The sequence below is a fragment of the Excalfactoria chinensis genome, chromosome 4 (genome assembly GCF_039878825.1).
Source record: "Excalfactoria chinensis isolate bCotChi1 chromosome 4, bCotChi1.hap2, whole genome shotgun sequence".
Classification (NCBI taxonomy): Eukaryota; Metazoa; Chordata; class Aves; order Galliformes; family Phasianidae; genus Excalfactoria; species Excalfactoria chinensis.
In genome coordinates, this window is record NC_092828.1 from 56,512,942 (window position 1) to 56,537,627 (window position 24,686).

Below are 24,686 nucleotides of genomic sequence, written 5' to 3' on the forward strand. Positions count from 1 at the left end.
CACTTTGAGGATTGCTGTGAAACAAGCAAATGTGTTAGACATTTTCCCTGACAACCTAAATATTCCTGTAACATGCACTTTGGAACTCAGCTTTCATTTGTCGCTTTCCTCCATTATCTCCTCATGAATGCATACCCTGAAGCTCAGCATGGCTTAAGAAGGGATTAATTCCTCCTGTCTCTTCCTAAGGCTTCCTCTGTGCTTTCCCTTCTTGGTGGCTGGGGACAACATCACTGTCCCACTCGTCAGACAAGTACATAATCTGAGCTTCATCATTAAGTCAAACCTTGAAACTTGCAAGATTTGGTCTGGGCTTTCACTTTATTTTTTCTAAGAGGAACCTGTGATAGCTTCTGTACTGTCTTTGTAAAGCTGTTTCTTTTATCAGTTCTCCAAAGGCCATCCCTGTAAGCATATTTCAGTGACTGTGGATCCACAGTCTTGAATTCTGCATGCAGAAGCTACTGAGCCACAGAGGAACGTGTGTGTGTTCGACAAGATGCATGCAAATGCTGTTACAAAGTGCCACCTCCTTGTAGATATTTGTATTTCACCGCTCAGTTTCTCTTCACTGCATTTTTCTTTATTTTCTCTGCATTTCTAGAGGAAATGCAGAATTCTCATTAAAATTTGAGAAGAATTCTCATTTGTAGGTGCATAATTATTTGAAATATTGTTCTCTGAAAGAAGCTGTGAATGAATGGTTTACTGTCACGCTGGAAGCTCATCTAAAGTTGGGTCCTATTGAGGGTCAGTTCTGGGTCTCCAGTTTTTTTGTTACTTGGGTAACAAAATACAAAGTAAACGTGAAACTCTGCAGATTTGGAGTTTTTCCTCTGTGAACAGAGTCAGAATTTGGAAGTATTTTCAGTTCCACTGAAATCAACATAATATCATTTTCAGTAAAGTGCAGAGGGTTACACTGAGAATGGAAATCTCAGGTGTGCAGTTATGAAATACCTCAAAGCAGCTGTTTTGGAAACTGCTGAAAAGAAAGAGCTCTGGTTGCATAACATTAACTATGAGCCTATAAGGTTAAATTATTACAAAAGTAGGCAAATCTAATTTGATACGAAGGTTTTACTCCATTTTCTTCAAAACTGTAAAGTGTGGGCCTGATAATTTTCAGTACTGCAGGTCAAGGTGTTGTGCCTGGGACAAGTTCATGAATCACCTTCATTCCTGTTCTATTTTGGGATTAATAGCACTCGTGTTCTTCCCAATTGGCATCTCATCTCTGTTGAAGATTTCCAGTTTGGAAGTCTCTGCTGTTTCCAATAAAAATCTGCTTGAGTTTTTTTACAGAGCTTTATATTTAAAAGGTTTCCCTTCCATCAAAACTGAATCCTGTTTTTTGAAATTTAGAATCATAGAATCACGCAATATCAAGTGATGAGACAGACAGTATCGAGTTCAACTTCTGGCTCCACACAGAGCCACTCAATATTCAAACCCATGTTTCTGAGAGTATTGTCCAAATGCTACTTGAACTTGGATAGCTTGGTGCTGGGAAGCCCATTCCATGACCACCACCCTCTGTTGAAGAACTTTCTCCTAACCTTAACCAGACCCTCCCTTGACACAGCTCTGTGCCGTTCCCTCCAGCTGGGCCTGATGCACCCCAGAGCATGGTTGGCTTTTCTGGCTGCCAGGGCACACTGTTGACTAACCTTCAAGTTACCAGATCTTCTAGATATCTTTCCTTGTGTCTGCTCTCCGGGCTCTCATTCCCCAGTCTGTACATGTATCCTGTGTTGCCCCATTCCAAATGCAACAGGCAACACTTGCTAAATTTCTTGTGCTTGTTGATTGCCCAACTGTCTTGTCTGTCTCTGCATTCTCAAGGGTGTGAACTGCTTCTCTTAGGCCAAAGAAGGAAAAGGATAATAAGAAGCTTAGGGGAAAAAAAAAAAAAAAAAAAAAAAAAAAAAAAAAAAAAAAAAAAAAAAAAAAAATCTGTAAAGAAGAGTTGAAAAAACTTCATTTATTTTAGTGTAGAAGACAGAAACATATTAGAAAAGATGCAATACCAGTTTTGCCGTTCAAACAAAAAAAAAGATGGTATAAAAGAGGAGACAGGAAAGATAAGTTGCTCTCTATGGCCACTGTGGTGATGAAGAGAAATCAACTTTACTGCAGAAAAAGAATGATCCAGGAGGTTTTGGGGAAAAACAGAGTAATTAAATATTGGAGAAAGATGGAGGATACTGTGGAATTCCCACTGTTGGAGATTAATAGCACAGGGCATCTGCAGAGTGTAGTTGACGCTGCTCAAAGCAAGTAGCAAGTGGATAAACTGTTTCACATACTTTGTGTTTTGCAGTGCTGTACTGGAGCAGCATTGTGCCGCACTGCATATTGAAATCTGTTCCGTACAAAGCAAAATGCAGATATTTCTGAAATTGTTTCATTCTCGAGAGAGCGAGGTAAAAAGCAGTAAATACAAGAGCTTGTCCATAAGTAACGCCTCCTATTTGGTGTTATTTATTGGTATTATGGGCCCACAGCAACAAAGTGGATGGTGGTGGCATGGCAGTAGAAGTTGAATCTTCCAGTCAGTATTCCATTACTTTTTATTGCTGTGGCAGATGCCAGCAGTGGGGCAGTCTGCTTCATATGCTCTTTAGGTGCCATTTTGTCAAAGATGCATCAGTGAATTTCTTCATGTAGGAAAATACTGCACTCGTTGACAGTTAATGCTTGCTGAACATTCGTGGGGGTGAAACAGTGGATGTGAGCACAGTGAAGTGGTGAGTGGTGCATTTCAGCAGTGGCGAGAGCAATGTTGAAAGAAAAGCCACATTCTGGATGGGCATGCACAACTGCAAAATGAAGAGTGTCTTGATTGGCTCATAAGCAGATTATGACCAGAGAGCTCTGTAAGAAGCTGAGTATCGGATCAGGACAATGAAAAATGGACTGCGTGGACAATGTTTACCTAGCAGTGGTACATAGGAAGCATTACTTTTGGTGTGGCATACATTTTTATTAAGCTACAGTCAGTTTTATTTGTAGTTCAGTTCAAACTAGAATAAAGACTCAGAATATATTTAAATGGACACAATTATAAAAGTGTGCCATTATGTAGATTAAAACATATTTTAGGAACTTTTTCTTTCTCCTCTACTGTGCCTCCCTTTGGGTGTATGAGAGCAAGGCTGGCATTTGTGGATGTGCTTGGACATTTGTAGGGTCTGGCCACAGAAGAAAAGGAAACGTGACACGTCCGTAGATCAGACTTCATGCATGTTTATTCCTTGTCTTTAAGCTGTCCAATCCTGTCAGATTAAAGTGTTACTTATTAATTAGTAAGCAGTTGCTAATGATGTTGGCAGTGCCAAACTATGTCATTATTTCCATTATGCCTACCATTTCATTCTGCTAAATTTAGTCATTGGCTCTGATCTTATTCTCTGCTAAATGCTTGCTTTACAGATAGAGAGTTTGAAATAAATAAATAAATAAATATTTTTTCATTGCTTTTTTAATTGAATTTTCTACCTGTATAACGGTAGCTCAGGTTGCATCAAGTGATAAAGTTTTCTATCGCTTTCTGTTTCCTTGGGGACAGAGCTGACAGTAATAGTTTTTAAAAGGTAAAAGGTGGGATGATAATTTTCTTTCTCTCCAGCTGTGGGCTTTCTTTGTTTATTTAGATAAAATGGATGGTCTGTGCAGTGCATTCCAAACTCCATTGCAGAAACCACCCTTGAATAGCCACTGCTTTGCAAGTGTAATGTCCTTGTGGCACTGTCACACATGATGAATTTAAGTAATCTTGTGTTCTTTTAAGTTCCTGTAGAACCTGTCCCTTGCCAATGTTGTTGTTTTCCATTTACTTTCTGTTCTTGATCTGTCCAGTTGAAGTGGTGAGTCTGCTTGGGCACACACATCTCAAAGATTTGTACCCAGGCCTTCTGCTTATGTTTAGGATAGCGCCCAGATTCATGTTTGGAGGTTCTTCATCTACCACAGGTCTAATTGGAAAATTTTAGTACACTTCCCAAAACTGATAATCAGTTTAAGGGAGCATTAAGACCCTGTCTTTGCTGTCTCCTCCTGCATTTCCTGAAGAGTAAAAGGTGCATGCCTGAATGCACTTTGTAGGACTAATGCTGTACGATCTCACTTGCTTTATTGCTTTTCACATTATTCCATGAGTGGATATATATGTAAAATGTCTATATTATTATCTAGAAGTTTCTCAGCAAAATCTTATACCCCTTGTGCTAGACACTTAAGTGAAAGAAGTGTCTGTACCAAGATAGCTCAAAATTTTCGTGTATGTCAAGATGCAACAGACTGGGGGAAGGGATGCACTGTTTGTGGTAGCAGTAAAATAGCTAATGAGAACAGATGTCAGCTCGCTGAAGCAAGTGAGACAGAGACACCAGGCAAACATGATGGAAAGATTCAAAGGAGAAAAAAATGACATTATGATGGAGCATTTATCTGTGCAAAATTGGAAGTAAGTGAGAAAACATGTCTGGTTGATGAAGGCTTAGGAAGGTCTACCTGAAGGCTATTGTGGCCACATCAAGGGAAGACTTGGCAGCTCAGTCCTTCAGTGGCTGGTACAGTGAGGTGTCTCAGGTCACATCTGCAGGCAGCAGGGCTCTTTATGGAGGACAAAGCTGACAGGTTTTGAGGCTAGGAAGGAGACAGTGGTTGTAGCTCAGGTGCAGAGCTTAAGCAAGTGAGGATGGGATCTGGGTGGAGAAGCTCAGGTGGTTGAAATGCAGGTACTGCTGGCAAGGCATGCAGCGTAGGCTCAAAGGCAGTCACAGATGATGGGTTTGAGTGGGGAGGAGGTTTTTGGTGGTATTCAAAGTATGTTTCTATTGCAGCATCTCTTACATTGTTTGAAGTGCATGTAACATCCTTTTTTTTGCCAGTTGTCTTTCAGATCTATTTACTGAAATCACTCTTTTTTCTTCTTTTCTTTTTTTTTTTTTAAAAAAAAAAAAAAAAAAAAAAAAAAAAAAAAAAAAAGATTAGCTTTTCCTGTGCTATGTCCTTTCATGTCCTTTTGGTTTCTCATTTTCTTTTGCTGGTGTTCTCTGCTTTCTACCAGAGGTAGCATATGTTTTCATAATGTGCACTTGATATCACTTAGTCAGATATATTCTGCAACATGGATGAAATTGAAATCTCTTGAATCAAGATCAGTTTGGTCCTGGCTCTGATAGACCTATGTGAATATTAATTGTTTGATAGGCAACAGGCAAGCTCTGAATAGCATACTTTCAAGAAAAAATCTTATTTCTGGACATTATTGATTGCAAGCATTAGAATTCACATATATCTACACAAAAGTTTAGATAATTTTATGAACTTTTGATTTTCTTTAGGGGACTGAATGCCAGTTTGAATTAATTGTGAGATCATTTTAGATTGCTTGTTTGCTGAAGTTAAACACAAATACAATTCTGCAAATTAGATATTACTGTGTTATAAAATCTCTGAACTGAATCATAATATTTATGTGCTCTTTTGTCTACTATTGATAGCATTTTGTTCTTTGGCATTTTGGACCCCATTTCTTTAACAATAATGCTGATGAAAATTACTGATTTTGAGCCTATGGAAAATAGTTCCTAGTTTTGAGGCTATGTTTACTTCTTGGGAATGGATGGAATATAGATCAGTCCCTTCTAGATTCAGCTTGTGTAGCAGATCACGTGAAAACTTGCAGTCATAAAACCAGAGGGCTCCCAGTTTTGACTTTCTGACAGAGATCTAACAGATGAAGCATCAGTTCTGAGGAGCCTGTTCTCCAAATGTGAGTCCACCCCTGTCTCCGATCAGTAGCTGCTCTCAAATGATTAAGTCCAGTCTTTTTGCTGAGGGTAATGAGCAACTGTGCTTGTTTGTGAAGGTTATTCTTGCTGAGGTCTTCACACACATGGAGCAGTATGTAGTTTCGTAGAGTTTGAAAGCTGTCCTTAGAATTTGTTGGGCAAATGTTTGCCCAGCTTTTGTCTCTCTCTTCCATGCAAACAGACTGCTATATTTAGTCAGATGTGTTTATTTCTCTGTTATATGATTTAGTGCTAGAGCTACAGTGGAGGTCTGTTGGGCTTGCCTGTCCGAAGTGCAACTTTACAACTTTTCAGCTTCTTCACCTTATTTCAGTATTTGTTTTCACTGCAGTGTGCAAGACCTCCTAAAATACTTAACAAAAATCATGTTAAATGTTTTATGTGTTAACCTCAGGTATACCTACAGTGTATCTTTCACTGTTTTTCTTCAGCTCTTAATCTTCAGTTATTTAAAAATAGAGGGATTATAATGATATCCTGGCTGCAATTGCACAGAGCAGGAGGGGCAAGAAACTCTTGGTGGTGCTGCCGTCTTGGTTATGGTCCTGTCCTAACCCTTAGTTACTTGTCAGGCTTCATCTGAGGCTTGAAAGTCTCATATGTGCTCTCTCCCCTGGTCTGCATGGTGACCATGTGGCTTTTTCAACATTTCCACATTGGTATCCTGATAAGCTTGGCTTGTTCTCACGGATTTGGAGGTGGTTTTGTAGTTGGTATTCCAATTAGAGAGCAAACGTGCAAAACACTTTCAAAAGACAGACTCGAAGTATGTACTTCTCTGCGCTTATGTTTAATCGTTAGTTGTTGGTTTCTGTGGGAGTTACCAAACCAGTTGAGCTAGAGTGCTGGCATGAAGCCAATTGAAAAATACAGTTTTCTTCACTGTAAACATGACTGTCAAGCAGTAATGTTTTTTCTCAGCTTCATTTTAAAGGCATTATAACGGAAGAAAATGAAACTAAAACACGTTTCTATGCCAGTATTATATGTGGAAGAATGCTATTTCTTTATTCTCTTAATGAAGATTTTAGTGAATAGAACATACAGAATGATGCTGTAATAAATGTGTAATCAGGTATCTCTATCGCAAAGTGTGATAGAGTTGTTAAACCAATAGATTTTTTATGCAGGTCGTGTTATGGTGAGAATGCATTTTTGGCCTCCGCAAACATGAAAGATATGTAGAGTTCTTTATTTTTAGTTCTATTTTGATAACAGAAAAAAACCAATGCCTGATAAAATTTAATGAATAACAGCAGCAAGCATTAATCTCTATCCCTTCCTTCAGGCTTATTTTCAAACTCTCTTTTTGGTGACTGATTGCTCTGGCAACTCATCATCCAATGTTCTGCTGAACTTGGCCGTTCTTGCTTTCCTTTGGGGATTTTTTTTTTTCTTTTTTTTTTTTTTTTTTTTTTTTTTTTTGTAAAAATGCGGAAGTTCGGCTTTGCCTTTCTAAGATAAATGTGAACTATATTTAATGCTTGCAGTGATCTCACCAGTACGTCATCCTGTAGGTGCAACTGCTCCAAATGGGGAAAAACAGCATTTTTCACTTACTTTTCAGAATTAAATTTAACAGTTGCCTGCACTGCCTGTCCGTAACGCCCTCTGTTTTATTTTGCAGAGTAAGGAAAAAGCTTTTTTAACAAAATGTCTGATCAGCTGCAGCTTTGTGAAATGGCTTTTTTGGATACTAAGAACAGAAACTGCATCTTGAAGAATGGGTGCCAGCATCCATGTAACATGGGGCACCAGAGGATGAAAAATCCTTCAGTTGTGCTTCATTGTTTGAATGGACATTTTTGCTTAGTAATAAAAAAGTAAGAAACAGCATTGGAAGGGAGGTTGAAGGGGTCAGCGTATTTGTCTGTCTCTTGAAACAGAATCCATTGCAGTGAAACCTCCTTTAACTAACATTTGTCTCACATGTTCCGTATCACCTCCAGTGTTTCTCTACATAATCCATGATAGTACTTCAGATAATTAGGAAGTTTTTGTAAGGTATCTGTGGATAGTTGAACAACAGAATTTTAAATTACATTTTATTAATGCCATCACATTTTTTATTTACCTATCTAATCCTTTTATTAAAAAATTCAACCTGCATCAGTTGGTCGGGATATTTGCAGGCAGAGGAATGAGGAGATGATTGAAAACAGAAATTCATGCTGTAAATGGGTTAATGAAATGGTGTTTGACTCTCCAAAGAGGAAGCTACAAATGTTGCACAAAGATCTCTGATGTTCTCTGCAGATCTCCTGGTTATGTTGATGCAGAAATCAGTCAGGAGAAGCTTTTTTTTTGTGTCTGATGGAAATGACACCAAGTTAATGCTCAGATTTTGCACTTCCTACTAAGTTCAATATGTACTGTGATAGCAGTGAATTATGAGTTTTTAAGATGATAGTCCAAGAGTGCCTATTTGACCTTTTGAGATCCTGCATGTGAGTGGTACCACTGCTATTTTATGTCACGATCTCCTGGGATTTCCCTAACAAACAAGTTTGCTCCTGGAGCTGGCTTATCCCAAGATCCTTAGGGGTCAAGGTACTGTGCCATGAGGAAGTGCTGGCAGCAGCAGGCTGTTGTTGCATTGGGACGTGTGTTGTTCTGAGCACTGGCAGCTGTATCCTGCCTCGCAGTGTGACCGCAGCCCATGGGTCTGGGCAGGCAGCCCCAGTTTCAAGGAAACAGCAAGCGCTAATGGCCCCATCGCCAGCAATAGTCTTGGGACAACAGCAGCGCATCTGTTCAGGAGATTTTTCTGAAGTTCCAGATTTTCAAGAGTTTTTAAAAGAGTACTGGGGCAGTTCTGTGGATCTGTTGTATGCTTACAGGTGAACTTACTGATGCCAGAAAAAGGGGTGTTTTAACTAGGAGTTATGAGTCAAGGCAAGAGCTTTAGGTGTGTACAGACATATAAGGAAATAATAGATTTGAGAGAAGCTGCTCTGAAAGAGCCGTAAACGTTTACATTTAGTTTGTTTTCTCTAACGATTATTTTACTTTGTCCAATCATTACCTCGCATTCAGTCCATCTGTACATGTAGGAGTGTACAGGGCAAACTTTCAGCTATCTGGTGCCTTACTTGGGTTTTAAATTTGAGACTGCTATTTTGCCTTTACTTTGCACTGTGCTCAGCATGGAAGTGATGTATCTGACCCATGCTGGTTTTAAGGCATATCACACAATCACAGGACCCTGGGCTATGCTGACTCTCTGGGCACCATCTCTCTTTTCTCCTAGTTGACAAGGGAGCAGAGATAAAAGACTCCTGTTCCTCAGTGTGTAACTCCACTACCAGTTTTAGTTTCTCCACAGGTGAAGTCTGGGCATGCAAAACCAGCCTAAGTCAAAAAGGGACTTTGTTCCAGTGTAATGTAATGCCACTAAGGTGAGCTTAGACCCTGCAATTGACATTAATTGTGGATAGAAGGAGTAACTGGAACAGGATAGTTGACATGAAGCAAGCCTGCACTGCCTCCTCTGGATCTTTGTACACTGAACAGGAGAGGAACATTGTGTTGAAATACAGTTTTTCTTAGACAGGTGTTTAACCTTAAAACTTGTGCTTGGAACACAAAATGAATAAATAGTTCATTTCTTCATGTTTAGGTATCAGTGGAAAACACTGCTTAGAGCTCAAAACATGAGAATAGTAATGAGGTACTGGAAGAAGGGAGGGATGGGCTTTTGTGTGCTCCTTGGTGCTTTGTGTGTTTGTTTACTTAATCTTCTTGCTATTTCCCATTCTTTCAGCACACTGTAGGCTAATTTGCTGGTGTGTGAGCAGGGCTTACTACCTACTTAAATATCTATCCTTCACATGGCAATGTTGGGAAGGAATCCCACAGAGTATGGCTGGCTTCTCTACAAGGAGTGAAAGCACACTGGTATTTTTGTCTCCAAAGAACATTTAGTAAAGGAAAGAAAGGAGGTTAGCATTAAAGCAAAAAATAAACAGAATAGAGGAAAGCTGATCACCAAGAGCTGATAGACGTGAGAGAGAAGTGTTATGTGAGGCTCAGTGTTTTTTGCCTAACTGGGTACCTATTCATAGTATTTTTTCAGATTTCACTGAGAGAGGAGGAGGCTCTTAAGGAAGGATCAAAGCAGCAAACCCAAGGGGATTTGACTAGATTAGGCTGTTCAGAATGGATTGATTGCCTTTCGAGTTGAGGCACAGCCAGGGTGTGTACAAGGGCTCAAAAGCTTAGGAGGGCTCCAGGTCTGCTAATTTTAGGCACTGCCACAGAGGCTTCTTTTGATTACAAAACGCAGTGCAAAACATGAATTACAAACCTATAGGTGATAAGTGATCCATCTAAACTATAGTACAAATAAACTTCTGAAATGCTGACGGCACCTGCTGCTGCAACTAGGATGTTTTATGCAGGTCTGTACAGAGACATAGAAACACAAATTACTGGACATTGATGCTTGTAGATGCACACTGAAGCAACAACATTTGAACTTAAATGTTTCTTTTGTTCCTTTTCCCATTCTAGCAGTGCTGCAGGCAGAGTATTTCTTAGGATCCTGCTGATTTCAGTTTGTTTCACTTGCAAACTTTTGAATTGATGCTTCTGCTTTGATTTTCTGTAAAGCCAGACTTATGCCAGCTTTCCACATTTTTCTCTATTGACTTGATTTTTGTGCTGTTTGTCTTCACAGCCCGAAAGTCCAAAAAACTGGGCAAATTGAAAGGGATGCATGAGGAACAGCCACAGCAGCGGCAACAGCCACCACCCCAAAGCCCCGAGGAAGGGACGACGTACATTGCTCCAGTAACTGAGCCCCCTGTAAACACAGCACTTGTCCCCCACATGTCTGCCATCTCACCAGCACTTACTCCCTCTCCTGTTAAGATTCTTGAAAGCATTGAACCGGAGATTGTATATGCGGGATACGACAGTTCAAAACCAGACACAGCTGAGTACCTGCTTTCCACCTTAAACCGCCTGGCCGGCAAACAGATGATTCAGGTGGTAAAGTGGGCAAAGATACTTCCAGGTAGGATCGTGAGGCACTTGGTGAAATTTCTGTTCAGTCTTCTATATTTAGCAACTATTCACCTGATAAACTGCATCTTTAGACTATGGGCTGGGTTGAAAACCCTCACAAGGGGAGCAGGATGAATGCCTGATAGAAGATGGTTGCTTTTATTTGTGTCATGTTTGTTTCATATGTTTGTGATTGATATTTAAAATGCTTTCATTTTGAATAATATTCTCTGTATAAGAAAACATATTTTGTCACTAGATTGAAAAATTATGGTTTTGCTTCTTCAGAAATGTACTTTGTGGGTGTGTTGCTCTTGTTCTTGACTGTAGTACTAGAAAAATAATGAGTGATGTATTTGCTGACCCTTGAAGGGCACAGCATAGTTCATGTGTATTTTCTATTTTGTTCTCTAGGATTTAGAAACTTGCCTCTCGAGGACCAAATTACTTTAATTCAGTATTCGTGGATGTGTCTGTCATCATTTGCCTTGAGTTGGAGATCATACAAACATACAAACAGCCAGTTCCTCTACTTTGCTCCAGACCTGATTTTTGATGAGTAAGTATTCCTTGATGGTCCTTTTGAGTTCAAGCTGGAAGGATTACTACAACTTTATTTGGTTTTTGGTCTAAGAAAATTTCAGCTAATCCCAGTTTGAGAAGTAGCTAGAAACATTTTTCTGTGCCTCAGTTTTCAATTAGTGAAGCTTTGCTACTGCCATCCACTTCTCCTTGAGTATGTGGATGTGTTCACAAACTGAGAACAAGCTGCTGGCTTGAAATATAACTGATACACAACTGAGATTTATAAAGAATCATTTTTTGATATCTACTGGAGTTTGGAGAAGTACTTGACTTCTAGGAAATGGGAACATTTAAATTGCCAGGTTTGGGGTTTTTTTTTTTTGTTGTTTTTTTTTTTTTAATGTTTTTTGTTGTTGTTGTCTTTGTTTTTCAGAGCAATCATATAATAGTGCTTTTGTTAAGAATATACAGCTGTTCATTGACTTTTCTTGACAGTCTTTAATTACCCTTCTTTGCAATTGTGAAAGAAGCCATAATGTTTTTCCAGTAATGAAACATAATTTTTTTTATGATGCGTTTAGAGAAAAAGAAGGATCAACCAAGGAACCATTCCTTCTGCATATGTATATTCCTTCGTATTTTAAATTTGTGTTTTAGTGCTTTGCCTTTGAGGAGTATAATTTGATTTCTGTTCCATTCGCCTGGTGTTTATTCCAAGCCAGTAAAGTCAAAACTTGAATACACAAGCAGTCAAACTGTGCTCGCGTCATGTACTTATCTCAGAAATGAGATGTAATCGGTAGGATATGGATGCTACTGAAGGTGGAATAAAAACAGAGGAAAAATAAGAATGGGAGAAGAATTAACAAAAAATAACTTAGCACCCAATCTCCTGAAATCTTCTGGAATGCTTTTTTCTTGGAAAAGGTGCTTTGGCACTGTCATCTCAGTATTTTTAATTGAATTTAAGGATTCCTAAATAATGCATGTGAGATCTGGTCCCAAAGCAGTGAGAAATACCAAAGGAGGATCATTTGGGGGTTGTTTTTTTTCCCCGAGAGAAGAATCTGGTCATTCACTGCGTATGATTGAAAGTGAACTGTTGGCCATTTTTCTTGTTGAAAGAACCTCCGCTATGACTCGGGACATTAAAGAATTGTTGCTGAAAAAGCATCTGTTGCTAAAGCTAACTGAAAATGTGAATTTTAATGAATATAATTCTCCTGCAGAAAATGCAGACCTAGAAGTTCGAACACAGAAGTAACTTTCCCTCATCTGAAGTAAGCTGGTCAAGGGGGTTAAAATTTATTGGATGGGGAAATCAATCTTACTAGCAAATATGAGTATACATGCATTGCTAGCAGTCTTGATGCCGCAGTTAGAAGAAACTTCCAGAATTCAAGACTACTGGTGAATTTTGTGCTGCAAGTCTTGAAACTGGTGTGTGCAGAAATTAGTCTGAGGCTAAGATGAGGATGTAGTTGGGAAAAGGACAGAAAGAAAGAAATTTCATAATGGAATGTTGAGATAACAGAGCATGTGCTCACAAATTCTGGAATCTCCTGTTTTGGAGTTGTCCAAACCTTTGGTGTTAGCCCTGCTGTGACCTTTCGTGGAGACCTCCAAAGGTCTCAACATCAATTATTTTGAGACCCTTAGTTCAGTAAAAGCAAGTCTTTCCCAATTTTGACTTAAGACTTCAGAGGTTAATTACTCAAGTTGTACAAGTCAACCAATACAATACAGTATAAAAAACATTTGGGTAAGAACAAAACCTAATAAACAGTGCTGCAAGACTGAAGATTGGTGTCATCACAAAAGTGTGATGTAGTATTAAACTATATATTGTCTATGGAAATCAAGGTAATTTTGTCTGGTTAGTATCTCAGGTGAAAAAAATGAAATTGAATCAAGCAAATTGTAAAACATGTTCAAATCTAAGAACTGTAACTCAAACAAGTGGGACCAAAAGCATAAGCAGTCAATGATGTAATTCCAGTACAATTCTTGTACAAGAGATTTTACAGTGCCCATGCTTCATTTAGTTTTGTTGCACCTTCAGTATCACTATCTCAGGAAGCAGATTGCCTCATTTTTCTCATAGCTTTCACCTTTTGTGTCTGTAGTAGAGTTTAACCTTACTGCTTAATTTAACAACTATTTCTTTTTATGAAACTATACTGGTTTTAAACTTTGCTTCAGAATCAATGAATCCTGATTCTGCCTTTGTTTTTGTGTACTGCAAACTTGGAAATGTTGTATTTACTTAAAAACACAGGTTTTCGTTTCTGTGGCATGAGGTTTATTAAACTTCACAAAGGTTCATTCAATGTAACTTTTAAAAATATTTTTTTCCCTTTGGCACTTTAAGAGATAGATTAGTCCATACAGAATGAAAAGGAGATACTTGAAAATGACTTTTCCTTCTGCTGGCTTGAGAAAGTCATGTTCTATTAACACCAGGCCAAGATTTTCTTTATATTTCTTCATATTTTGTCTAGAGAGGTCGTTTCCTGTCCTTGGGCAAGAAATAATTAGTAGGGGCCCTTGCCATTATGCTGCCCAGAGGGTTCAACATTTTTCTTCAATGAACAGCTAAGAAAGAGTGAAAGTAGAGGTTGGCATTAGCAGAATTATGTTGCTTTGTTTTGCGTTAAATGAATTTTCCGTTTACTCTCAACTACTGTGAATAAGAGGAAGTCATAAAGTTTCTGGAAGGCCATGATGTATGACATTGTTTTATTTCTTGTTCTGAAGGCCTGTAAACAGGACGAATAATAAATGAAAACCTATGCTGATTATAGGAATTAAAGCACCTCTGATTGTGTAAATACAGAACAAAATGCCCCCTAGTAAATACATAGTTTGACTTTCTGTTAGGACTATTTAAGGCTGGGAATACTTGGCCACCCACATTTGGTTATGTTATATGTCTAATTAAGTGTACTGTTGGTCTTCATGGATCAAGCATGCATTCCATTGCTTTAACTGGGTTTAAGTATTTGCCAAGATGTGAACTGAGGATAAGAAAATGGCCATGCAACCACTCAGTCACTCAGCATGTTGCAGAAGTGACAAAGTATGTATAGGTTGCGTATGTAGAGAAGGACCTGGGTGTTCTTGTGGACAAGAGGGTGTCCATGAGCCAGCAGTGTGCCTTTGTGGCCAAGCAAGCCGATGGTATCATGGAGTGCATTAAAGGAGTGTGGCCAGCAGTTTGAGGTGATTGTCCCCCTCTACTCTGCCCCAGTGAGGCCACATTTAAAATACTGTGTCCGGTTCTGGGCTCCCCAGTGCAAAAAAAAACAGGGATCTTCTCGGAGGAGTCCAGTGGAGGGCCACAAAGATGGTAATCAAAAGAGTACAGTAATACTGAAACACCACGTTGAAACATTTTAGTACATTGAAGTGCCACATCAATATTTCTATGGTATTTTGCAAATGCACTGAATGTTGTAGTGTTGTGTGTTTTCTTACTCCTTTGATTTTTTGTGGTTTGTCATTTGCAGCCCAGGAGTATCTCATAGGTGCATAAGTGTGCAGGTTCTGAACTTTCTAGCCTTTTTACTTTGTTGTAGCCATCATGAGATTTTTACAGATATTTTTACATTTTTCAAGGACTTCAATCCTTGCCTAATTAAAAATAGTGCCAGGCACTGCATGAAGTACCCAAAATTACTAAAGTGAACTTGAAAAGATCAAATCTAAAAACTGAAGGCAGTTTCCATGAGCATTTAGATCGGCTCTGTCTCTCCCCCCAGTTCCTCTCTGAAATGATTTGTCATTGAGACGTGTCTTGATCCTTTACAATTAAAAAAAAAAAAGTTAGTAGAGCCAGCAGCCTATTGAATAATAATCAAAAATATTAATAGCGAAATACACTGGTTGATATATTGGCTGGTGCTTGTACATGATAAGGAGAAAATTCATGTTATGGATTTTGAGCTGATAAATGACTGTCATATGTTTTATTATTGCCATTTGGGGCAATTGTGTCACTAATGGCTACTTTAATTGTAAAATTAAAACATCAACTCCAGATATTTTAAATAACCCAATTTGTGTAACTGAGCACTGTGTATGAAATGCACTTTAACAAACCAACAAAGCCTATTACAAAATAATATAAGCCCTTCTTTTAAAGCAGGAAATTTTCAATAAAATTTAAAAAATGTGGTATTGGAGGAATCTTTCATACCATGCCTTTGGTAATTCCCCCAGCTGTGAAGTTTAAAGATTTAAAAGCAGAGAGAGGTTGATGCTGGCAGCAGAGGAAAAAATAGAGAATATATATTTCAAATGAGAGCATTGATGTATAGCAAATGAGGGAGAGAGGGGCAGAAAAACAGCTTTAGGATGTGGGCATTCTGTGGTGATTTGGCACTGCCGTTGTCTTGGGATGTGGATGGGCATGGGATTTTGTAAGGTTGAGGGAAGTCGTAGAATTAAATTGGAAATTAAGATGCAGCTTGCCTAAATAGCAATTTCATTAGTAAATAGCATGTTCATTGTTTTCTCATTAGCTTCCTCTCATAATATACTTGTGGAAGCTGACCGCTAGGATTTGGTGTTGCGTAACACAGAGCAAGGATACAGCTGTCTCTCTGTGACCTTTTTGTGCCAAAGCCCTTAAATCTTTCAGGTGTTTTGATTTCTGTAGTCACACCAGGAAGAGAAATCTAATAAAATAAGCTGAATTTTTAAGAGCTACAGCGGTTTTTAACCCTATGTATCTCCAGGGGGATGATTCTTCATTTGTGTATGGTGAAAGAGCCAATAACTTTTGTTATTATGTAAAAGGTAGGTTTTCCCATTTTGCAGGATGATGGTTGTTAACTCTAATGGTACTGATTTTGGTCTTTTTTGCACTCTTGTTAATCCTGTCTAAATTTAGGTCAATGTTTGTAATCTTTTTGATCTGGCAGTCTCCAAATCCCTCATTTTTAATTAGTATTGCTGCAGTGATTGTTGGTATGAGTTGTCTGTGTTTGTTCTTTGCTGATAAAGTATGTGTGTGATTGCAGTTCTTGTTAAAAGGTCAGCAAGCACTCCATGATATTACTTGTTGTATGTTTTTTGCTTATGCATGTTATTTAGAACATAAATGCTTCTCTCACACAGTCTAATCTGTCAGGTGGTTTTAAGAAGGTCCATGGGAATAAAAAACAGTCAGAAGAGGAAGGTCCTTCTAGCACAGTTTCTCATACTCTTAACAGGCCAGCTGCAAAGAAGATGTGGGATCAGGACAGGGATAAAATATTTTTTCATTTGCCTGTTGCAGCAGTTAGTGGCTCAGGTACTTTCTGAATGAGAGACTGCCTTTAGCTCTGCTTCTGTATCTGCTGTGAATTTGTCTAATAACTTTCTGAATACATTTATAACTCTGGCACGTGAAGTGTTCTGTGGCAGTCACTTCTGCAATTTACTTCTGCATATTTATTTGTTAGAGATGTTTCTAAAGTGGATACCTGATAATTTAATGGAGTACCACTTTATTCTTGTGTTTGTAGAAATACTGGATATATTCCCTTTCATCCCATGTATGCCATTTATCATTTATAGATCTCTGTCAGGTCCTGTTGTTTATCCTACAAGCAGAAGAATCAGCTAGTCAGTTTAATCTCTCTTTGTATATCAGTTGCTTGCTACTCGTGGCCATGCTCATCTTCCCCTACAGTGCTTTTGCTTAGCCCCTGTGTTAATTTTGGGAACAGACCAGAATGACACACTGTATTCAGAATGCGTTGGGTTTATGTGGTGGCAAAATTACAATTTCTGTCTTGCTTTTGGTTCTTCTCTCACCCTTTGCTTTCCTTCTGACCACCAATAAACACCCAGCAAGCATTTTCAAAGGATGAAAACAGAAAAAACCTGCTCCAAATTACCCATAGGTCTCTTTATTGTGTGATGCTTGTTAATTAGAGCCAATTATTATACATATAGTGAGAGATGATTATACTGTCTGCATGGTCTTGCAATTAATGATTTTCACCTTCAGTTTTGTCAGCCAGCCTCACAGTTTTGCAAGATTTTTCTGCAGTCCTTCACAGGCAGTTCCCGATTTCATTGTCTGGAGTCATCAGCAAACTCTGTCACTTGCACAGGTCTGATTTTTTTTTTTCCTCAGATGATGTATGAGTACAGTTCTCAGCACAAGCTTCAGTGCAGAGCTCTGCAATACTTGCCTGGTAGCCTCCAGTACTTTTGAGAAACATCCATTTGTTATTATCCCCTGACTTCTATTTTTAAGCTGCCAATAATCCCGGAGAGCTGTCCTCCTTACCCTTAAGCCCTCTTTAAGAGCTTTCAGGAGATCTCTTTAATAGCTTTAAAATCCAGCTCTGCCCTGTCTGCATCCCCGTTACCTCCTGCTGCAGAGCACAGTGTGCAGGAGGTCCTAGACCGGTCATTCCTTGTGCTGGCATGCTGGCAGACAATACGTACTGCAGCCCGTGCCCAAGCTGCATGCCCCAGTTTCCTTTCTGTGGAAACCAGGGCAAAGGAGAAAAGGAGCAGAGGGCTGGTTCATGCTTTGTTCTTATCCCATATGGACGTGGGATGCAACTAGACCTGGTGTGTGCAAAGCATTCCCATTAAGCAGGCGTTGCCTGCACGAAGCAGGGTGCCCTTTGTTCTGTCAGAGTTCATGCATATGAGTAAGACATGACCTCTCCTTGCCAAGGCTGTACTGTCTTGCTTCCATTATAGCGTATTTATGTACTTACTAATGCCCCTCCTTTGATTATTTTGCTAGATACATAGCCTTCATAGCCTTCCCATTTCCAGCAGGGACAGGGAGGTGATTGTCCCTCTCTACTCTGCCTCTGTGAGGCCCCACCTAGAGTACTGTGCCCAGCTCTGGGGCTCCCAATACAAGAAAGACAAGGAACTGTTGAGGAGGGTCCAGAGGAGGGCCACAAAGATGATCAGAGGACTGGAACACCTCACCTATGAAGACAGGCTGAGGGAACTGGGCTCATTCAACCTGGAGAAAAGAAGGCTGCAGAGTGACCTCATTGCAGCCTTCCAGTACCTAAAGGGAGCCTACAAACAGAAGGGAATCAACTCTTTGCAAGGGTAGATAATGGCAGGACAAGAGGAAATAGCTTTAAGTTGAAGGGGGAAAGATTTAGGTTGGATATCGGGGAGATGTTCTTTACAGAGAGAGTGGTGAGGTGCTGGAACAGGCTGTCCAAAGAGGTTGTGGATACCCCATCGCTGGAGGTGTTCAAAGTCAGGTTGGATGGTGCCCTAGGCAGCCTGGTTTAGTATTAGATATGGAGGTTGGAGGCCCTGCATGTGGCAGAGGGGTTGGAGCTCGATGATCCTAGAGGTACCTTCCAACCCATACCATTCTGTGATACTCTGATTCTCTCATTCTAGCCTCTGCTGTTTTGATTGCTCTCTCCCTATGCCAAGGCCCATTTTATGAAATCAGTCACATTTGTCACCTTGCACACTTTTTATAAGGGCAATTTAAGCAATAAGCTGTGCATCACAGTTAGTAGTACAGCAGTTCTCTATTAAAGTTACTTTACGACTTATGGATGGATGCCATCTGGTCTTGATGATTTATTACTATTCATTTTACTGTACTTTTTTCCTAACCTTTGTTCTATGCACGCTTCAGTCTGAAACTAATTCTCACACTTGCTGAAAAGGGAGGCAAGTGCAGAACCTCTCTGGACTCCTTTATGGAGAGCACTGATGCAAAGGTTTTATTTAACTTTTCTGCTGTGGCCTGATCTTTCTCAGACACTTCATTTTCATCTGATCATCTCACGGCCCAGTGGATGTTCTGGCAGGTTTCCAGCTTATGATGTGTTTGAAAGGGTTTGATTATTAGTTTTTATGACTTTAGCGCAAAGATTTGCCCAATGATTTTACATTTAACTTGGCATAATTATGCTCTCTCTCAGTCTTGTCTCTGCATGACTCCAGGACATCCAGAGGGCTTTTGGGAGGATGTCTTTCCACTTCCCTCGAGGTCCTTGGCACGAAGGGTTAGGATAGAGAGGAGGTTTGTCCCTTTCTAATTTATGTTTGAACGTGATGCTGCTTTAATCTTTCCATGAGTTGTTCTGTGGTGTCTCTAAATGCCTTTCATATTCATAGTGCTTCCCTTCATCCCTTTCCCAGTAGAGTTAAATATTTATCTTCCAGATGAAAGGGAAACTTCGGAAGTAGATTGTATAAACTGGTATGAGAGGAGGACATGTCTTGGCTAACTTCTGAGTACAAGGCTTTGCATGACAGCTTGAGCAAAGTCTTGATTTCTGAGGCGTTTTTGGTACAAGAGAACTGCTGCAGCATGTGGAGTATAGTAGCATTTTTGCTGATGAACCACTGCAAGTGAGAATGATCCCTTGCATAATGTGTATAAAATGATACCCAATTAGTACCATTTCTGCCTAACGATAACTTTCTCTGATGAACTTTAAAAGAATATTTATTGTTGTGTACATTATCATCATTTATTATTGAATGCAGTATTTAAAAAGAATTTTGGTATAGGCGTAATTATGTATTTGCTCATTTAAATTGTGATTTGCGTCTTTCAGAATGAAAATGCAAACCAAAAGAGAGCATTTGGTATCAGCGTTCTATTAACTACATAATTAACCGTTAATTGCAGCAGATACTTGGGGCTTCTTTGGCTGTTAATGTGCTTGGAATTGTACAGTGATTATTAGGTTAGATTTTAATACAAGTTTTCTGTTTCTGTCTGGGGGTTGAAGCTCTTTGCAATGATTGTTGCAAATGAAGCTGTTGCCAGTTCCTTTGCAACATAGGCATATAGCAGGGAAAAGCTTAGCTGGAAACCTTAAAGCATCTTTAAACTCCTTAGTGTCAGTTACATGGGGTCATATTCTCCAGGAGCATCAGGAGGACTTTCTTGGCAAAAAACTTCACTTTTCAGAAACAGCTCCTTTAAGTTCAGTTTAAAAAATGGCAAGGTTATGTGCCTGGCCAGCCATGTCTTTAGAGCTGTTTTATCTTAAGGTAAGCTTCCTTGTCCACCGGTGTTCAGCATAATGGTTCTTCTCAGATACACATGGCAGGAAGGATGAGGGGGCATCTGCCTGCCTCTGTGTGAAGGAGTATGTACATCGGCAAGAGCTGCACAGGGCACTTCAGTGGTGTCATTCAAAATCCCTGGGAAGGTGGAGGAGTGTGTTGAAAACACAGGCTGTTGTCACCAAGGGCTGAGCTAATGGCACTTTTCTGTTTTCCATTTTTTCCCACGGAACTGGCAGGAGGTAGCGGTTTCCACCAGCAAAACAGAGCCATCAGCCAGGGGCTGTGATGTTGTAACCAGGCACCTTGTGTAAGGCAGCAGGACAGCTGGCTGAATAAGTCACCTCTGTGCTGCCTGTAGGCTGGCACTTCCCTAGATGAACCAACTGATTACCAGCCTGCATTTATCCATGGCCTGTTTAGCCACCTGCAGGGTGGCTTAGGGAAAGCACTGCCTGCCTCATGGTCACGAGAAAGTCACTGGTGGTGTCAAAGTAGGGGTGCTTGGTGCTTGTGGGTTTTTTTGGCTCACTGACAAAGTTATGTGGAAAGTGGGCATACCCCAAATTTCTCTGTAGTTAAAACTGATGACAGAAATTAATTTTTGAGAGGGTTCGGTGCCTGCATTTGCCATTGATGCGAGCTGACATACATTTTCCTTTTGAAAGGAAGGCTCTAAACCTTTAAGGGTTGAAGGCAGTATGTTGAAGGAAACATGTTTTCTTCTCTTTCTGCAGGGCTTGCAGAGTAAGCAGAGGCTGGAAAATGCTGAATAAGTTCCGAATGAAAATTCATGATTGAATTTTGTCTGAATTCTGCATGTGTTTTGTCTTGGATTTCGATCAGTGCAATAACTTAATGATGCTGCTCCAGCACTGCTGACTTTGGTTGCATTTATAATGGCCTCAAGATGGGAAACAGGTGTCTGGGCACAGTCCATTGAGCAGAATGATGCGTAGTGTGTTTCTCAGTGTTGCCGCACACAAAGCAGTGCAGTGATAGCCCCTTTAGGTTGAAGAACAGGTTCAAATTTTGCTATGTAGTGTCATGTTTTTCCATTGTATCTTGTGATGGAGTTGAAGTAAAACTGTCCACTAAGAAGGAATAAGTTGCAGTGATAATAATAAGCTTCTTTTCATCTCAGCCCAAGGATCTCAAAACTTTTTCCAGAGAAGTCAACTCCTTCTAGAGCAGGTAAGATGATTCAGGACACAGGCATTTCTAATCAGACATCTTGAACAGCTGAGTGGGGAACTCTGTGATATTGTGTCCCTGGTCTTTTCCCCATGTATCTGCAGTTTGCCTGCCTTGCCAGAAGGGTGTCTGATGATGTTTCACTCCTCTCTGCCAAACCCCTTCTGGCATAGTGGAAAGCATACCTTGCTTTCTGATGTTTCCGGACTTGTTTCTACTTCTAAGCTTTTGGCAGGTTTTCTGGTTGAATTTCTTTTGCTTGTTTGCTTGCTTTTGTTACAGTGTGAAACTGTTTTGGGTGATGCATGACTTTGAAATGGGTAGATTTTAGCCTAGCAAGAAAAGGCTGTTAATTATAAAATTGGAAACAGTTATTACAGGGAATAAAAGTAAACTCAGGAAGCACAAAGTGTGTCTTTGACACAAAAGTGTATCTTTGCTACAAGAGTTACTGCATCTTTTCCCTAGTCTTTTCTGAGCTGCAGAGGCCAGGGGACTAGCTCAGCTGCCTGTGTGTTCTTTGAGGTGCTGTGAAAGAGGATGTCTTTGCCCAGTTTTTCTCAGCTTTATCAGCATGCCACTTGAGTACTGATGAATCTTCAGAACACCCACCACAGGTTCCCCTTTCTTCCTTTCCCTGACTGGGAAGACGTGCAGTGGCTTTGAATAGTATCGGTGAGAAAGTCTATAAAACATGGTTTGGTTTGGGGCTGAGTTTTGCCTTTGAGTGAATATTTTTTTGATGTGCAGGTTTCTCTGTTTGGTTACAGAGTAACAGTCTCCATACCTAATGAGCATTACAGTACTCAACTTTTTGATTTCATAAATTAGAATGTATTTATTCATAACAAGTTATATTTGTACAGCATGCCAGTAGTTGCATGAGTCTTGCTGTGGCTGTTGGGTTTCTGCAAAGATCACATGAAGATATTTATGAGACGTGTGGCTAGTTTGGTATACAGGATGCTTTGAATAAACCTGAGAGTTCCTCCTTCTCGGTGTGACTGCTCAAAGTGTGTGCCTCTGCTGAAGCTGGGTGGCTCATTCTGTGGTGATTTGGGGCACCTGTCCTGTTTGTGTGCCAGCTGCTCGAGGCTTTTACCTGGTCACTTACTTCTATGCAAAAGTGCAGTTGCTTGCATGGGATAGTGGAGCAGAAGGAGTGCTGGGTTGTTTTGCCATGTTCTCCTCCACATGTTCAGCTCTCTCTGTGTAGTTGACAATGATGCAGGCTTCTGTGTTGGGACTGGTACCGTGACAGCCTGAGCTTAGAACAGGGTAGAGTGGAAAATATTCAGGCAGGTACCTGGGACTTTCTTGATTGCGTACCAGTGTGTTTGCTGCTGTTCACTGAGAGAAACCCAACCACAGCATCACCCCGTTCTACTGCCAAGGTGCTTGCCATGTCATTGGGATTTCAGCAGCTGGGACATTTGCACTGTCTTCCTCCAGTAGAAAGGAAGGGGAGGATGCTGCCCTCTGGTTCCAGCAGGGATATAGTAAGTCATTTAGTGACCAGTTAGTGAAGGAGGCTGGTGGTAAAAGAAGCTCTACAGAGGCAGATTGAAATTGCAGTAGATGAGAGGAATTGCTGTGGTTGTGCGTGGCCACTCTCACTGCCCCCACTGCTGAGGTCTCAGGAGAGGTCAGGCAGGATGTGATCCTAGCATTACATTAAGCCTGTAAGGAGACACTCAGGGAACTTAAGATGGATTAACTTAAGGTGTAAAGTTTAAATCATATTATTATGAAGGAGGATTAAGCTAAACTGAGCTAATGACACCACTTTTGAATGAGTAGCCACAAAACAGGTTCAGAGCTTTGGTTCCACGCCTTTTATTACTTAAATGTACTTAACTTCTTAAATATTCCCATCAAGATACATGCCCTTATACTCCAGATCTTCATATTTTCTGTTTTCTATGTCAAGGAGCAGATATGCTGTGTAAGACATTTGCAGTGGTTTGTTTGGTTTTTTTTTCTTAAATAAATAAATATATATATTAAAATTGGGCAGCATAGAACACTACCTCACTTTCTTCCCATGACCGTAATGGCATTTGTGAGGGCGTGGTGGTCTTTATTCTTAGATAAGGCATTCAGTAAAGAAGAAATAGCTTAGCTCATCTTATATCAAAAAGCCCTGAATTGAGTGTTCCCTACAAATCTCAATAATTGCGCTGTTTCTATGGCTTTTGTTGTTATTCTCACTGTATTAGGACACTTGATGTTAGCATTTGAGTTTTCCAACAGCTCTGCACTCTCTTATTTTACACTGTGTGCATTAAAATCTAGTGCAAAGTTCGATACTGTAAACTTCCACAAAGTGCTTATTTTACATTAAACAGTCATAAACAGGCATAATTTGTAGTTAGCAATAACTTCTAAATAATAAATCAACTGATTTTCAGGAAGGAAAGTGATTTAAAAGTACTGCTTCGGTGTACACTAAATCAGCCTTCTTTGTAACTAGTGCTGTATATCATTCTACCTATCTGATAAAATATCATCAGGTATTTCAAGTAGATAAAGGAATGAATGGTTAAAAGACGAACAGAAAACTGACTTTTACTAAAATTCCTCTATTTAGGCCGTCATCATCCATGAAAGCAAAACGATCACACAGGAAAAGTTCAGGGATCAAGTGGAAAATGTCACGAAATGTACAGAGCAGGAGAAAAGAAGGTCTTGAGTCGGGAGACTTCTAGGTTAGCTGCCACAGAGAGTGTTTTGCCACACTGTTTAGTGAAAGCATACGAAACCTGAGACAAAACCTCAAAATGTTTCATCTTATTTGCTGTGTGGCTTGTGGTATCAGATGAAAGCTCTGGTACTTCCCCTGTCTGTGGAGGTCAAATGCAGGCAGTGGTGCTGAAAGCTGCGTGATGTTCTCAGGCTGAGGAGACTGTCTTCTGTGCCTCAGGGAGGTAATAATGAGCGTACTGCATAGGTCTTGCTTTGACTCCTATTTGGTAGACTTCTGAGGTGTAAATTTTTATGTATTTATAAAATACAGTCCCTCTGGCTTTTGCCTTTCAACCTCAGCATCAGTCAGGAGGCACAGCATCACCATGCTAGAGCAGGGTTTGGTTATTTCGATCAGAGGGAGGGGAGCAGGAG

At 39.9% G+C, this 24,686-nt stretch overlaps 1 protein-coding gene across 6 annotated transcripts in view; it reads left to right on the plus strand.

The window, feature by feature from the left end:
- NR3C2 (nuclear receptor subfamily 3 group C member 2) overlaps positions 1 to 24,686 on the plus strand; it is a 198,138-nt gene that overhangs the window by 154,896 nt on the left and 18,556 nt on the right. For all 6 annotated transcript variants that reach the window (XM_072334931.1, XM_072334928.1, XM_072334929.1 and 3 more), the window contains 2 exons: positions 10,501 to 10,839; positions 11,244 to 11,388. In XM_072334931.1, the coding sequence (XP_072191032.1) occupies positions 10,501 to 10,839; positions 11,244 to 11,388 (484 nt within the window). The remainder of the gene's footprint in view (positions 1 to 10,500; positions 10,840 to 11,243; positions 11,389 to 24,686) is intronic.